Raw genomic sequence first — 17,655 nt, 5'->3', positions numbered from 1 at the left:
GTGTATTTTACTGGCAAGTATAGATAAATGCTACCAGATATATTACATTTTATTACAGCTTACTTTAACTTGACAGTGGAAAAGTTTTTGACACTGTCAGTATATAGAGGCGGATTTAGGATTTGAATTCTGGGGGTTCAACCTTTAAATTTTTTAGCATTGAACCATTATAATTCTAAAGTTATGGATTTATATTTATTATTTATTATAATTTTAGTAAATTTGACACATAAATTTATACCCCACATTGAAAGTTTGGGGTTCAATTAAACACCTAATTATAGTGCTCCATCCGCCTCTGAAAGCTAGTGGTCGATGTAGTGAGTTGAAAACGATGAGATCTTAGGTTCAAATTTTAGCTGAGGCAAAAAAACGCTAGGTGATTTCTTTTCATCTCTCCGAACCTTGGTGGACAGAGTTGCCTGGTAGTTGTGCTTGTGGAAGGTAAAAAATATTTTGTGAAAGTAGTCGAGGTATGTATAAGCTGGCACGGACACAACAATTATCCAAAAAAAAGAGATAAATGACATGCATAATTGCATGGCCTGAAAAATAAATAAATTAGGAGCTTAGAAATATTTGCTTGGTTTTGGGCACTAAGGTAGAGCAGAACGCCATTAGCAAGGAGTATGAATTAATTACTTAAAAATGAGATGAAGCTATAACTAGTTTTATTAGAACGGGCCTTTACTTAGGCAAGAAGATGTGGTATATAAAGAGCAATCAAATAATGTATTAATAATTGTAGGCAACTGTTGACTACAAAAATCAAAGAAGAATTTTAAACAAAAGACTTCAATTTAGTGAAAGATGACATTAGTCTTCAGTTCACATTCCAAAACACTGGTTTTTCATTGTTTCTTATACTTTAATGTGGATATGTTCACTTATCGTCTTTTCTTTATCTTTTCTCCAAATAACTTTATTCAAGGCTTACTTTTCTTCAAGACATGATTGGCTTATTGGAAAACAAGACAAATGAGATGCTTTTTCCAATTTTGTGAAAGGGAGAGGACTTTGAAGAGTTCGCAACTTAAATGATCTCAAAATAACCCAAAAAAAAATAAATTAGAAAATTATCTTTTGCGCATAAGGAGTTGTTCTATTGCACACTAATTTTGTGCACAATAGGGTAACCATTTGATTGGCATTTACAGTTCCGTTATGCCCTTTGGTTCTTCTTGGAATTAGTGTGCACTAGTTTATTTTTTTATTTTATTTTATGATGAATGGTAGCTCAAGTTATTTACTAGTATAAACATGCTGAATTGGCCTATCACGGTGCTTATGACTAATACGTACTGAGCTTATTACTGTTTGCAAGGTTTAAAAATAATGCAAGTGTGAGCAAACCTTGGCTTTTATGTTAATTAATACATTATCTTATGTGCATTTTATGTTAATTAATACATTGTGCATTTTATGTTAATATTATATATTTTTTGGTATTATTTTCTTAATGATAATTAGTTATTTTGGTCTATATTATCTTAGTCAAGGCATTACTTTATTTCGAATATGTCGAGATTTTTTTCATAATTAATTTAGGACCTCGCATGAGTTATTAGTAAACGATAACAAAGACTAAGATAACTAATTATCATTAGAAAAATAATACTAAAAAAATATAATAGTAAGATAACCTTATGTGCATTTTATTTTAATTAATACATTATCTTATGTGCATTTTATGTTAATATTATATTTTCTTGGTATTATTTGTTTAATGATAATTAGTTATCTTATCTTATGTGCATTTTATGTTAATATTATATTTTTTTGGTATTATTTGCTTAATGATAATTAGTTATCTTAGTCTTTATTATCGTTGTTCTAAATTCATTATGAAAAAAAATCTCGATATATTCGAAATAATGTAATGCCTTAACTAAATAATAAAATGCTTAGATCAACCTTATAAAATAAAACATTTAAACCTAACGATAATAAGTTTTCAAACAAAACTTACTTCGGGGCACTTTGCAATGCCTAAAACAACGATCCAAACGTTTAGGTATACTTGATGTATTGAGCCTACATTATTGTTTGAAGAAAAAGATATCAGGTTTTATATAAAATATTGATATTCTGGAGTTTTGAGACATGGCTAATCTTTGATCAACGAATGAAAAAAATGTGAATTTCAAAACTTTAAAATTATACAATGTGCGGGAAAAATAAAATTAACCCCTATTGCGTACAAAGTTAGTGCTCCTAAGATTCATTGGATATATAATTAAAATATTACTAATATAGTAAGTAATAATAATGCCATCTTTTGCCTTTTCCTTTACACATTATTTTTCATATGTATTTTCAAGATTCTCTTAATTGTTTTTCATACGTATTAGTCATAAGCACCGTGATAGGCCAATTCAGCATGTTTATACTATACTAATAGCTTGAGCTACCATTCGTAATTTAAAAAAAAAAAATCTAGTGCGCACTAATTTCAAGAAGAACCAAAGGACATAAGGGAACTGTAAATGCCAATCAAATGGTAACCCCAATTGCCCACAAAATTAGCGTGCACTATGAGAAATGGTAACCATCACAAATTCACAGTTAAATTCTATTGCGCAATAATATTGAGCGCCAAAGGTATTTTTGTAACTTTTTTTTATGGGTTATTTTGGATCAAAAATTCCACTTTTGAAATTATTTAAGTAGCTGATTCGGACTTTGAATATGCAATGAGTTTAGGCAATTAATCATGAAAGGTAAAATTACATCTTGTGTTGGTTGTCCTCTAAATATAAGTTGTCTTCTTTCAATATATGAAAAGGGATAAATAAATCACCTACAATTGAGAATAATTCATGAATCAGATAAATTTTCCGTACGTGTTGATATCCATAGTCGAAAATATATAAAGCCAGATATAAATAAAACATGTCCACAGTAGAAAATATTTAAAGCCAGATATAGATAAAACATGTTATGGACGAATTACTCTAAACTGTACATTGTACGTATATGCAACATTCAAAGCAACAAGTAGATGCCTACATTACAATTCATGTATTACAATCCCGGCATAACTTGTACATGAAGCAAGCGACCCCTAATAGGATAACCAAAGGACAATACAACACACCATAGAAATAAAGCCTCACTTCCTCTTTTCGTCTCTGTTTTTGAAAATAACTGTTGTCACGGAATTTTAGATTTCACTGGTGAAATTTCATGGCAATTGTTCTGAAGTTTTATTTGTCAAAATTAAAACTCCAATTATTTTTCAACGAGAGCTGAAAAGTGGCTATTTGTGAATTTTACCACACAAGCATCTACGACAAAATAAAATATCATACTACTTTTAATATGTTGGGAGGAAAAAGGACACTTTCTTTGCTACAAGTTTCCCTAATAATAAAAGCATTTTGTACTTGACCAACTTTAGACTAAATACAAATGATTTATTGTGATCTTTAACGCACAAGATTCCTAGTTAATTTGTTTTGAACATTGAATTATCTTCTTGGAGCTTTGTGTTACTCTTCTCCTCTGTCGTCATCAGAGTCTCTTTCTTGTCTTTGTAATTATTGTTTTGTGGTGGTTTAGTTTTTATGGGTGGCCGTGGTGGTGGCCTTCTAGTTGTCTTTATGCATCTCCTGCAAATCAAACAAAAAGCCAACGAATTCAAGAAGAAATATTATCAATTAGAAACATATCACATGAATGTAATGAGGGAAACTGTCTAAATTTACCCCTCTACTATACAAAATATCTTTCCTTATATTTTGACATTATTCATATATATCCTTACCGTTAACATATTGCCTGTGTCATAGTTATGAAGTTTCAACATGGATTTTACGTGTCAAAATACTTTAGAAAAAAGGGCATCGAAGGGTGTAGTCTAGTGGTCAATGAGGTGGGTTGAGACCCATAAGGTTTCATGAAAAATCCACATAGAGTAAAAAACACTAACTAATTTCTACCCATCTGTTTAACCCTTGGTGGATAGGGTTACCCTATACATCTGTTGGCGGAAGGTAGCAGACACACTGTGTAACTAGTCGAGGTGCTCACAAGTTGGCCCAGACACCACAATTATAAGAAAAACTTTAGAAAAAAAAAAACCAAGTTTATCTCTCTATTTTTTTTTTTAATTTATGGATAAGAAGACTACTTGCACATGGTGTTTCTTGACCGAGAGAAGGCTTACGACAAAGTCCCAAGGAATGTGCTGTGGAGATGTCTGGAAGCTAGATGTGTTCCTGTAGCATACATTAAAGCGATTAAGGACATGTATGATGGAGCTAAGACCTGGGGGAGGACGGTTGGAGGTGGCTCTGAACACTTCCCAGTCACGATGGGCTACACCAGGGGTCCGCTCTTAGCCCGTTTTTGTTTGCTTTAGCAATGGACGCACTGACAAGCCGCATTCAAGGAGAGGTACCGTGGTGCATGTTATTTGCAGATGACATTGTGCTTATTGACGAGTCGCGGAGCGGTGTTAACGCGAGACTGGAGGTTTGGCGACAGACCTTGGAATCGAAGGGTTTTAAGTTGAGTAGGACTAAGACAGAGTACATAGAGTGCAAGTTCAGGGATGGGAGTCAGGTAGAGAACGAGGACGTGCAGCTAGATACTGAGGTCATCTCGAAGAAAGTAAGTTTCAAGTACCTGGGGTCGATCATCCAAGGGAATGGTGAGATTGACGACGATGTCTCACATCGTATTGGAGCGTGATGGATGAAATGGAAGTTCGCATCGGGGGTGTTGTGCGATAAAAAGGTGCCGCCTATACTAAAGGGAAAGTTCTACAAAGCGGTGGTTAGACCGACTATGTTGTATGGGACGGAATGCTGGCCAGTTAAGAAAGGTCATGTCTAGAAGATAAAGGTAACAGAGATGCGGATGTTGAGATGGATGTGCGGGCATACTAGGTGAGATAGTATTCAGAATGAATTGATTCGGGACAAGGTAGGTGTGGCCCCGGTGGTGGATAAGATGAGCGAAGGGAGGTTGAGATGGTTCGGCCATGTGCAGTGGAGATGCATTGATGCGCCAGTGAGGAGGTGTGAGAGAATGACAGTGGTGGGCCTGAAGAGAGAGAGGGGTAGGCCAAAGATGGCTTGGGGAAATGTGATTCGGCAGGATATGGCGCTACTGCAGCTTACCAAGGACATGACCGATGATTGGAGGGGGCGAAGGTCGAGTATCAGGGTAGAGGGCTAGTGGGGGGCCGAGAGGATTTCTTTCCTGTATTAGGAGTATTATTACCCTGCTTCTATGTGGTGGGTCTTGTCTATACATGTTGTTTTAGTATGACTTCCTTGCTCTTGTTATTTCTCATTTCTGCATTGCTTTGATTTGCTTGTCCGTATCTGACTCCTTTTCCTATTTTCTCTTGTTTTCTTTTGAGCCGAGTCTCTCGGAAACAGCCTCCCTTCCTTCCAAGGTGGGGGTAAGGTCTGCGTACACTTGACCCTCCCCAGACCCCACTTTGTGGGATTCAAATGGGTATGTTGTAACGACCCAAACTGAAGGGCCATGATGGGCACCTGACCGTACTAGTCAAGCACCATCTGACATACATCTGGGACATCAACATAAACATAGGTGGGCTAGTAGGAACATCATATGATACCCAATACACTCATGAGAAAAACGTGTCTGTATTAAATAGTCTGAAAGACTCATCTATATGGATATGCTGAACATACTATATGAGCCAATAAGGCTGTCATGATAATCTGTGTGGCAATATATGAAACAATAGGACTGAACATTATCTGACTATGCATAACTGCTAAAGCCTCTACTGGAAAACATAACATAATGTGGCCGAGACAAGGCCCTGCCATACCCATGTATATATAATCAGGCTGACCCCTGGCATCTCCCAAGCAAATGGAGTGCAACAATATTAACCGCTGAGCTGACATCTTACTAGATGAATCACTAACCTGTATCTGCAGACCTGCGGGCATGAAGCGCAGCCCCCCAGGCAATAGGGGAGTCAGTACGAATAATGTACCGAGTATGTAAGACATAAGAAACATCAAGTACATAAGAAGTATGAGAGACATCTGAAACATGAAAGCTAATCTGAATATCTGAATGCGTGTGTGACTAACATCTATAAATATCTGCATAACTCTGTATAACTGAAAGTTCCTCTGAGAGCGTATGATATGCATAGGTCATAATATAACTGTCAGTGCTGTGGAACGTATAGCCCGATCCATATCCCATGTGTTAGTGCCAAGGAACGTACGACTCGATCCATGTATCATATAATAGTGCCGAGAAACATACGGCCCGATCCATACATCATCATTATTACTGTGTACCACCTGATCAGGTAGTAATGCGTATATAACGCCTACCTCTTTCCCCATACCCCATATACATATAATATACGCGTATATAACGCATTCTGGTCATGGGTCAATGTGCATATGTATAAATAAATGCAATGCATAAATAAGATTAATAACTAGAACTCTCGGAGTGACATAAAGTCGTGCTACCTCCGATAAATATCTTTGAGCTAACATCATCAAAATACGTAATATCAAGACCCGTGATCAGAAGGAATAATCATAAAAGAGGTACAGGAACATCAAAGATTAGAGTACTCCTAATGCATCTAAGAGTAGAGTAATATGGAAGTCTGTTCATACGTTCGTTCGTTCATATCATAAGGATCATGCCAAAAGAAAGAAAGAATAGCCTTAACATGCCTGGATAATCTCTTCCTAATCCACAACCAAACTTAACATAATCCTCTTGCGTCTACAATAAGTGAAATGATATCATCGTCAACATATAAGTCATGACTATTGTATTTCGCTAATCTTATAACCTACGAAAAAACGGGCAGCATTTTCCCTGTTTATACTACATCCCAAAAGACACCAAAGGTCATCAACAACCCAACAACAAAAAAACAACAACCAACGATAGCAACAACTACAATATAATCCAATATAAACCTCTTCGATTACTTTAAGAATTATATCGAGCGACAAGCTCATTTAATGAATAACAAAGCGCAATTCGAACCCAATTCTTCTTTCATAATTCAGTCCACACCCTTCATAACATTATACTTATGCTTACCATATCCTTTTCCACCCAAAACTTCATAAAGATAATCTCTAAACAGTCCATATGTTTTAACTCTTCAACCTTCACTTCCAAGTCCTAGTTTTACATGTTTTCCTTTTTCACTTCCTTCAATTAAAAGATGAATAATCTTAACAACAATAGTCACAATATAGTCAGGTTATATTCCATTATTTCCAGCAATTAGAAACCCTATTTACATCTTCAAAATAGTCCAACAAACAATAATAACAAAACTACGATTTTCAGAAAAATTGGGCAGCACTTTTCCATATCTTTCGCTTCCCCTCCAATTTAAATCAATACCAAAAACAACAAGAACAACATCAACAATAGAATATTCAAGTTATTCCATCAATTTCCAGCCATAAATTACGACAAGAACACAACCCCAAAACAGTCCACAATAAGACAACATCATCATCCAAAACAACAACCTCATATAGCAATATAAGCAAATAGAAATCTCTCCAAAGTTCCAATAAAAAACAGCCCTCAAGGCAACCATATCAACCAACTAATCTATGCCTTCATAACATAATTCCCTTCACTTTAAACTAGGGAATTCTCCCATGAATAACTTAATTAACAAGAGTAGAGTATATTACATACCTTATTGCCCAGAAAACTCAACTAAAATCCTAGCTCCAAGCTTCAATAATCAGCCACACATCAAGCACCAATTACTATAATCCTTTCCTAACTAGCTTCCAATTCCTAAGATGAAATCTTGATTTGATTTGAAGGAATTCAACTTGGAAGGTTTAGAGAGCTTTTAGGAGGGTTTGGAAGGGTTTAGAGACAGTTTAGGGGTGAGAGAGGGATAGAAAATTGTGAAAAAAAACTGCAGATTTTCGTTTTAAATTTTCTGATTTTTACTGTTCATTCTGCGTCGCTGTTCACCCGCGTACTGTTCATCCAGTGGAATTATTTCAGAGACTCAATTTTTCCATCATTTTTCACGGATGCTCTCATTTCCGAGCTTACATTAACCAGCTTACGATATGAACGAAGCAAAAAAATTTCGAGGTGTAACAATGTTGTTGTTGTTGTTATGGTTAAGAATTATCCTTTGTTATCAAAGGAGGAATTAGGATCGCATTTTGGATTCTAGAAAACCTAGTTTGCTGGGTTCTTGATAAATTATTTATATATATTAAGTAGAATTTTTAATATTAATATAGGGTTTGAGCCAAAACTACTAACTTCTCTCGAACCTATAGGCAAAACTATAGTTCCACCTCTATTCGTTATAATTCAGGTTGAGAGCTCTGTTAGTGTTAAAGGCAAATATGAGATGATTTTCTAACAACAAAGGTCTGAATGACACCAAAATTTAATAAAGATCGTTAAATTAAGATATTTCATCCAGTAAATAGCTAGTTAGTTAGACATCTTATTCACAAGATTTTATAGACTAAAAGGTTTACATTATCAGTCATAAACAATACACTGACAGTGAAAATCGAAGTGCGTTGAAAGTTTGCAAAGTTAATTGACTGGAGCATCAACCAACTTCCTAAAAGTTTATAAATTTACTTACATGGAATCCAATTACTTTTGGATACCCTAGCACAGAGTATAATCTATTTGTTGTATTTGTCAAATTAGCTTTTCTGAGTGTACAATTACTCAAAAAGCATTCTCAATTCCAGTTGTTAAGGTCTCTAACATATACCAATAACTCATTGAAATAACTTCAAGACAAAGTAACCATTGACAAAATATTATTAAATGGTGGAATAGTGCTTAGAAATAAAAGTAAAATGTTCTGATGTGTAAAATAGATCCTCTATAGCTCCAAGTAGTGCAAAAAGCAATCAAAATATTAACAAACTAACAATAATTTTCGGGCAACCAGTAGTATCCATATTTCCCACTTTGTGCAAAAGATACCGGATCAAAAGATTCTCCTTCGCGGACAATATTACTTCGTTCAAGCTAAATCGTAGCTTTGTATATCTGCTTCTCATCAGCTTCTCATTCGGCAGCAACTTTTTATTTCCTTCTAGATTGGAGTTTCCTTCCTTCTCTTTGTTCAATCATCTCCGTCTATTATCCTTCACTTTTGCTAGGTGATAATATAGTTTGTATGTCAATTATAGAGGATAAAATGTCATAAAAATAGCAGAGAGAAAAAAACACACCAGTCGAAGAGACCTTATCAATGTGATAATGACCAGTTTCTCCTGAAAATAGAACTTTCCCAGCAACAGAGTCATCACGCTTTTTCTCATATCCTGACTGCAAATTAAGCCTCTCTCCCTACGTTTGCTGCACAAATGCTCTGCAAGTCAAATGCACCTTTTGTCCCTTTGCTTATAATAAAATTCATGTGGCTTTAGATGTGAAGATGTGCTACTTCAATCATGTTTTAGAGGTTAGCAATTGAACTATGACCTGGAGCAATAACATGCAATTGAATGAAAGTGAGAAAAATAAACAACAGAATACATATAAAATGAATAACTATAAATTCAGAACTAAAAGAACAGAGAAAAGTAGTCATCAAATAGATATATGTGGGGCAAGGATTGACTGGTAATCAGATATCCTACATTCATGCTGATGTAATATTATCCTAATCTAATAACATTCAGATGATAGGAATTATCTGATTACCAGTCAATCCTCCCAAGTCCTAGGTGTTGTAGTATTTCCCATTTGGTGTGACATACTTGCTGTTTTGTGTTGCTGCTAAATGCTTTAAACACTTCTACAAATTCCATTCTATGCTATTTTTTTAAAAATTAAATTAAACATTGTATTTGGGTATTAACAATTTCAAATCTTGTGTAATTTGTGTAGATGGAATCTCGTAGTTGGATTTTACCCTTTCGTGTGCAGTATATCTATTGCTTTTATCTCTTCACTTTCTCTAATTGGTTCCATATGAATATATGAAAAAGAGAAGAAAACTATTTATATATAGTAGTAATACTACTGCAAATTGCAATTTGCAGCTTTTGTCAGTGGATATAAGTGAACATATAAGGAAAGATGTTTTCTTAAATTGCTAATATATATCAGTACCGAAGGTCAACTCAACTCTAATAAGAACTTCAGTGCCTGAAGAAGGAGAAAAGAAAAAGAAAATGAAAACAAGACTAGGACAAAATAAAAGCTTCAATACGAATCACAAAAATTCTCTCTTCATCTACTTGCTGTCACAGATAAGAGGCTTCCTAAAAGATATTGTACATGTAAACTAGGGAGAGTTCACTTCGGAAAAACCTCAGTCAACAACCGACGTGATTCTTTTTGCGAAGGAGCAGTCAAGCATGTTTTTTGGTTTGTATCCCATTTATCCAGAAAGAAATTTCTGGTCTGCCATCAATATATTGACACAGCTACCAACTTAGCATTGACAAATACTATTTTTCACTGTATTAAAGCTGAGTTTCATAACAGCCAGACATCATATTTCAATTCTGGAAACGTAAACTTATTTGGAAAGTTTATGAATTGAAGTACCATTTATAGGTACATGATTTATCTATAGGCAGTTATAAAAGCAGTCCCCGGAATGTCCTGAAGCAAAATAATTCTAATGACAAGGACCATTACCCTGTGGAAGAGCTCGAATATAACTAACGTAAAATAACTTTAAAGATCTTCAGTAAAGTTAAACAAGTTTGATCTCCAACATCTTATTAGAGTTGAAGTTCTTGTTAGAGTTGAAATTTCTTTTGGGCAGTACCGAAGTTAGTATTACAAATTGCTAATATCAAACTAACTAGAATTATTAAATTTGCATTGTAACTAATGGTAAAGACTAGTCTTTCATCATGGGATAGCCAAAGAACTGGTTCAGTGAAATGATGAAGTGCCATATTTTCTCTGATGCATATTCCACTGATGTTGTTGCAATGTAACAGTCAACTGCAATTTTTATAAACCTGCAGAACATGAACTTCCAAACCCATATCATTTCCTTTGTAGTTTGGATCAATGAGAATAGAGTATAAGTGAAAAGGATGCAAAGTGATCTGTTTTACCTTCCATTTTCAGATTTTGAGAATGGGGTGCAAGTTCGAAATTGTACTTAAATATGCTTCGATAAGATAGTGTCTTATATTGGTTTTACCATTTAAAAAGCTGATTTTCCTTGTTCAATTTCAGATTCAATTTCAACAATCACGAGCTGAGTTATGCAGCAGTCTGCCACCTGGCACAGAGCCTACAGATGAACAATTGAATGAACTTTGGATGGCGACTGTTGGTGGCTCCACTAGGTTTGGCACAACCTATGGAATGGCAAATAGAGCATTTCGTAAATTTCAGTCACCCCTGCAAGTATAGGTTCTTCCAATGATGCTGGGTCGTCAGATAGAGCAAGTGTTATGGCCATGGAGCAGAAGATTGTTGAGCTATCTATCCAGTTACAGGCCTCGGAGGCTAGGGAGAGGCGGAGGGACGAGCAGTTACAGGCTGCAGAGGACAGGGAGGGACGGAGGGACGAGCAATTTGCGGGTATGAAAGCTCAATTAGTATTACTTTCTTCGAGGGAGATTCCCCCTTGTCCTGATGACGCTTGTAGCTCCAAGCATTGACCTCCCCATTCTCAATCTAGGTCACGATATTGAGAGGTTGGTCAAGAACACAAACTTGTAGATGAGTCAAGTAGTGGTGATGATGATGGGGAGCACGTGTCAAACACAGAACAACATGGTTGAATTTTAAGTATCTTACTAACTTATGAATTTTTTTGGTGGAATTGTAAAAATGTGAAAGTGTTTGGTGGATGTTTGTGAATGTTGAAGTAGCTTGATGTTGTAGACTAAGTTAACGTAGATTAGTATAATGTTTTGTGGATGTTTGCAAAGGTTGAAGTAGTTTAATGTTTTTTGTGAATGTTGAATTACATTTTGATTCAACTTAATTTGAAGTAGTTTCGAGTTAAATTTGATGTAGTGCAAGTTGTAGCATGTTATTATATGTGCTTGTTGGATTGTCGGCAGCTGGTTTTAGCTAAATATAGAATTGATTTTCATTGTTGACAGGCGGGCAGCTGCAAAAGTAGTAGAATGCTGCCAATTTTTCTGTAGAAAACTGACCTCACGATCCAGATTTTAAATAAATCGACCTCATGTGGTCGGTTGTGTTCATATCAATATCCACATTTTAAAGAACCCAACTTCATGAGGTCGCGCGGTTCATGATTGTCATTATTCATATATTTATAGTGACCGACCTCATGTGGTCGGTAACACAAAAATAAATAAATAAAATTTTCAATATATCGACCACATGAGGTCGGTAACTTGAAAATATACAACAACTAATATAATTTACAGGCCCCATATTGTTGTTAATGCTTTTACTTAAAAAGTAATAATTTAATATACCGACCTCATGAGGTCGGTAACATAAAAATAAATAAATAAATAAAATTTTCAATATACTGACCACATGAGGTCGGTAACTTGAAAAATATACATCAACTAATATAATTTATAGACCCCATGTGGTTGTTAATGCTTTTACTTAAAAAGTAGTAATTTATTATACTGACCACATGAGGTCGGTATGTTAATTTTTTTTTTGGATGAATCATGTACCGACCAGGTATGGTCGCTTTTTTCCGACCTCATGAGGTCGCTAAATATTTGCGACCAGCACATACCAGACCTACTTTTGAGGTCGGTTTTGAGGTCGCATTTTTTCAAAAACCGACCTCGTGAGGTCGGAAATATCAATTATTTTGATCGGTTTTCAGCAGTTTTTTAGTAGTGTGAGTTAGGTTAGTGTTTGGTTTCATATATCTTTGTAATAAAAAAAAATCTTTTTCTTTTTTGTCGTGGAGCTTATATTGGTTTACATCAATTTTCTCACATTCATTTGTGCTACAAGTAGGAAGCAGGCTTCGATAGAGCATGGGGATTTATTTGAAGCTTCTACATAAGACGAGACCTCATTTCATCTTACCAGTATTTTTATACGTGCGCTTTTAAAACTAAACCGTCTTTTTCCATTGTTGCTATATTGGTTAAAATATGTGGATGTTTAACTTACTTTTACCGTAGTATATATGACAATCTCTTTGTCAAAGAAATCTCCTTTTGAATATGATGATGATGGAGGATTAATTCTTTGTGTCACACTCTTATTTTTCCTCTCTATAAATAAGCTTAATGTCCTCTCTTTGCATAGCATATCTATGCATTTTGAGTTTCTTTTATACATATATATATTTTAATCAAGTTGAAGTCATTTTTCAACAATACAAACGTAAGATAAATCGACGCTAAAGCTATGACAAACTTCTAGCTGGACACCAAAGAAAGGAAAGTAGGGAGTGTTTAGTTTGAATGGATATGAATTGCTTCTTCTTGTTTCACTTTCATTTCAAAAGTGATTAACTAATATATAAGTTATGACTCAAAGTAACTATTCCAAGCTTATAGTCTCAATGTTATCAAAATTATAATTATGAGGCTTTGCACTTTGTTGTAGGGATATATATAAATAGTATTTGCAATTTGGTCGGATTTGTTGGTTATATATTTAAACTCTATTTGTAAATTATTAGCTTCATCAAAAAATTTTAGCTAGATTGCCATGAAACTTTTTTTCTTTATTTAACATTTTTGGGATCTTTCTTAAATTTCTCATCATATATATACATAAAATTTAATACTTTTAGATGTGAATTTTTTATATATCACATTAGTTTTTCTTTTCATTTTATGTGAATTTTTCCTCTTATTATGAAGTATTCTCCTCCACTAAAATAATGCTTGGTTTTTAAATATGGCTTTCTTATTCAAATTTTCATATATCAATTTAGATTGGTGTTTTCATATTTAACATACGGTGTTTTGTCCCAAATTATTTCCTTTAAACATTTTAAACATAAATTTATGATTCCCATCAATTTTAAAAAGAATTATGATCGCACGAAGTGCGGGGAAGTACACTAGTTACAATATAATAACATGTAATTTCGTCTTGCGATAAGATATCATATAAAAAATTGAATATAATTTGTCATACACACCATTCTTCTTAGAATCTACTTGTGAGATTACATTGAGTATGTTGTTTTATAGAAAATGTTAAATCAAACTTAGCATGTATTTTTTACATTATTTAGATATATATAACTTATATTCTTTTTCGACTACTTTCACTTTATTATTTGCATAGGTGCACAATTGTGGATATAAGCATGTTTCACCATTTGTCCCATGCAGTTTTCTTTCTCACAAATAGCTGGCTTATATGAAGACAAAACAATTGAGGCATTTGGTCAATTATGAGAAAGTATCTTTTTTCTGTTCCTATAAAAGGCACTCCGATTTGTTTTGTGGAAACATTGGGTTCGATTGTTATAGTTCTAATTTTTCATTTTTTGGTAAACATCCCATCCAAACACGACTTATTTTTCAAATGAAACAGATCATCTAAATCCAAATTACTCAAGAAAATGTATTTCCAAAAGCTTCTTTAAAAGACATTCTTTAAAATCTGTCAAAACGACATAGAGTGCAATATGATATGCATGAGAAACAAATCTACATATTAGAAGCTAAATATAATGAAAGAAGAATTTAGTAACCAGAGGTTGATTTAGAATTTGAAGCTTATAGAACCTAGAACGACCTCAGGTTAATATACAATAATAACGGTGTTTACAGTCAATTATTTACTAGAATTTAACTAATACAATACAAAGTCTCTAGGTAAAAGCTATTGAGTTCCATAAGTTACACTATTGTAGATCCGCCTCTGCTTGTTACCCCCGTAAGCACAAATATCAGGTGATCTTTCTAGCTAACTTGCACACAGTTCAACTATTTCATCGAGTACTTATTACCTCCCTAGCTTCGGATTCATAGACAGCACTAGTTTCTGCCATGATCACTTGCTAGTTTCGTGTTCCTGGGAGTAGAGACTGCAAAAGAACATAGATGAGCGTAGCAAGTACATGTGAAAACATAACTAGTATGTGCTTATGTTTTAATATTCGGGCAAGTAAAAGAAAGTTGCTTCAAGTGACAAACAGAAACAACTATCTAAATATTACTATAACTTACTCCCTCCGTCTCAATTTATGTGATATAGTTTGACTGAGCGCGAAGTTTAAAAAATAAAGGAAGATTTTTTCTTGTGATCTAAAACAAGCCAAAGATATTTGTTTAGTTATAAATCATCTCGTTAAGCGTAAAAGGTAAAATTTAAAGTTAAATTGTTGTCAAATAAAGAAATGTAACATTCTTTTTGGGATGGACTAAAAAGAAAAGTCAATCGCATAAATTGGGACAAAGAGAATACTATTTAGTAGTTAAAACGGAAAGAACAGGGGTGTATTAGTGCATGTGACACGATTTAGTTAGTTATACAGCGGCACAAGACAAACCTTAGAATTGAACCTCTGTTGCATCGCATTATTGAGATCATTTTTCATCTCAGCATCTTCGATCCATTCTTCTACTGACAAATTTTTCAAATTTGGTGTACTCACAGATCCCAGCTAGATAAACGTCTTCATTTCAGGGCAGCTGCTGATCTCCACTTCTCTGAGAAATGGAAATTCAAGAGCACACTTTGTCAGAAAGAAATGCCCCAGCTTTGGTAGATCTCCAAGCTCTAGCTCTTCCAACGGGGGAAATAAGGGCTCATTAGTCATTTCTTGTCCTTGTTGTTCCTCTTCTGTGATCACTTCTTCCATTAATGGACATTCATTTATTCTAAGTATTCGGAGATTTAGTTTCTCAATTTGCCACAACCCCATATGTGTAATTTTTTAAGTTTACTGAAGTAGCCAGTTGGAAGTTGGTGAGAGCATAGAGCAGTTATGCTTTCAGCGCCACTGAGCATTAGCTCTTCCAGATTGGGACAAGAAACCTGCAAACGTTGAAGGCCTTGCATTTTTTAAAAGGGATGAAAATTCAATATAGCTTCAAGTACAAACGAAAAAATGAACCATATATCATCTTACAACAATGTAACAGAAAGTGAAAAACTAATTAGTTAGCTGAAAGGGTGGGAATTAGAACTAGCTTAATTTTTTAATTCATGAAATTACTGACAAGAATATCAGGATTTGTGGCTCTAAAATAGGGTTATTTTCACGACATATAGGTGAACTTTACCCACTTATTCGTTGTAACAGTAAACGTTTTAAAAACTTAATAATCTTGACCCACTTAAAACAGTAAAGTCATTGAAATATTTCATGTTGCGTTAAAGTAATTGAACTACGTGCGAATTGCTTAGAAAATAGAAATAATTAGAATGCCAAATTTTCAGCAATAAGTTATGAGTTATGACTTGTCACTGGCCATGTAAGTGCTTTGCCACTTTATAAATTCCGTATTAGAAAATAAAAAATAAAAAAATCATAATATTTAAATTTTGCCAATTCATATTTTTTAAAACAAAAGACAACTGGAGACGGCATTTCAAATGAAACAAAAAAGAAGAAAAATGGATTAGAATATAGGAGTAGTTTAAACGTAGAAATTCCCTAATTTAACAAATTGAAATTGAGAATTCATTTGAGATGAATGACTTCTATTCTATTTTTTTATTTTTTCATTTTGTTTCAATATTTGTAATTATCTTTTGTTTTGTATTACTGATAACAACTTTTGCCTTTTCAAATACCATCAGTCTGTTGCAAGACAAGAACGGGATGTGGCACATTAGGGGGAGACAGAGGAGCTCCCTCTAACTGTGCATTTAAAAAAAATGAGTAAAAAATTTCTTTTCTCCTGGCTTTGCTTTAAAAATCAATTTCTCCCACCAATTTTGAACAACAAACATTCTCTCCCGGCCTCCGACCTCACTCTAATTTTTCAAATACCTATTTTATCCTATTGATTATAAAAGTTTGCTTCTTTTAACTTTTTCTTTTAATAGCATGATATTTGTTCTCTTTTGTAAAATTTCTAAGTTAACAATTTAAATAATAATGAATGAGCAGAATCCAAAATATTAAAACAATTTGCTAATACATTTTTTTTATTAATAGCAATCAAATTTCAATAATCTATTTATTCAATTGAGAATAAAGAGAGTAAGAACTTTCTATATACAAGTTTAAGTTTTATGCACTGTACAAAATACTTTACACCATCAGCTAAATTAAAGGGCAATCATGATAACTTTTACAATTAAGATTTAGAAAAAGATATTTTAAAATATTCCTAGTCGTACTCTAATCAAATTTGTTATTTCCTTTTCTGGCGTAAATCAAATATGTCCCTTATTAGCGTTAATCAAAATTTTGAGTTTCCATGTTTGTATTTCAGCAAGATCACTACTATAGTAAAGTAATCCTTCAATACATTAAATTAAATATTGTGAATAAAATTCTTGAATGCTTCAGCCATAATTGTTGTTATACCCCATTTTAAACGGGTTAAATCGGAGTACAACATATTGGTGATTCCTATTTGTTTATTTTTAAGGAGTCTCGCCACCTAATTATTTTATTGGTGAATTAGGACACCTAAATATTAACTAAGGCAAAGTTAAACTAAACCTCTGTTAACGGTCTACTTAATTAATGTGATTCTTAGATAAGAGTTCTTGATTATCCTAAAGGGAAGGGGTTAGGCATCCTTT

General features: G+C 33.9%; 1 protein-coding gene across 1 annotated transcript; it reads left to right on the top strand.

The window, feature by feature from the left end:
- Nucleotides 1–4,365: 4,365 nt before the first annotated feature.
- LOC132608378 (uncharacterized) lies at nt 4,366–4,695 on the top strand. Its single transcript, XM_060322405.1, has one exon. The coding sequence runs from the start codon at nt 4,366–4,368 to the stop codon at nt 4,693–4,695; it is 330 nt and encodes a 109-aa protein (XP_060178388.1).
- Nucleotides 4,696–17,655: the final 12,960 nt, after the last annotated feature.

This window comes from Lycium barbarum, chromosome 8 (genome assembly GCF_019175385.1).
Source record: "Lycium barbarum isolate Lr01 chromosome 8, ASM1917538v2, whole genome shotgun sequence".
NCBI classification, from domain to species: domain Eukaryota; kingdom Viridiplantae; phylum Streptophyta; class Magnoliopsida; order Solanales; family Solanaceae; genus Lycium; species Lycium barbarum.
Note: the sequence above shows the minus strand (reverse complement) of the source record. Positions and strands in the feature narration are given on the sequence as shown.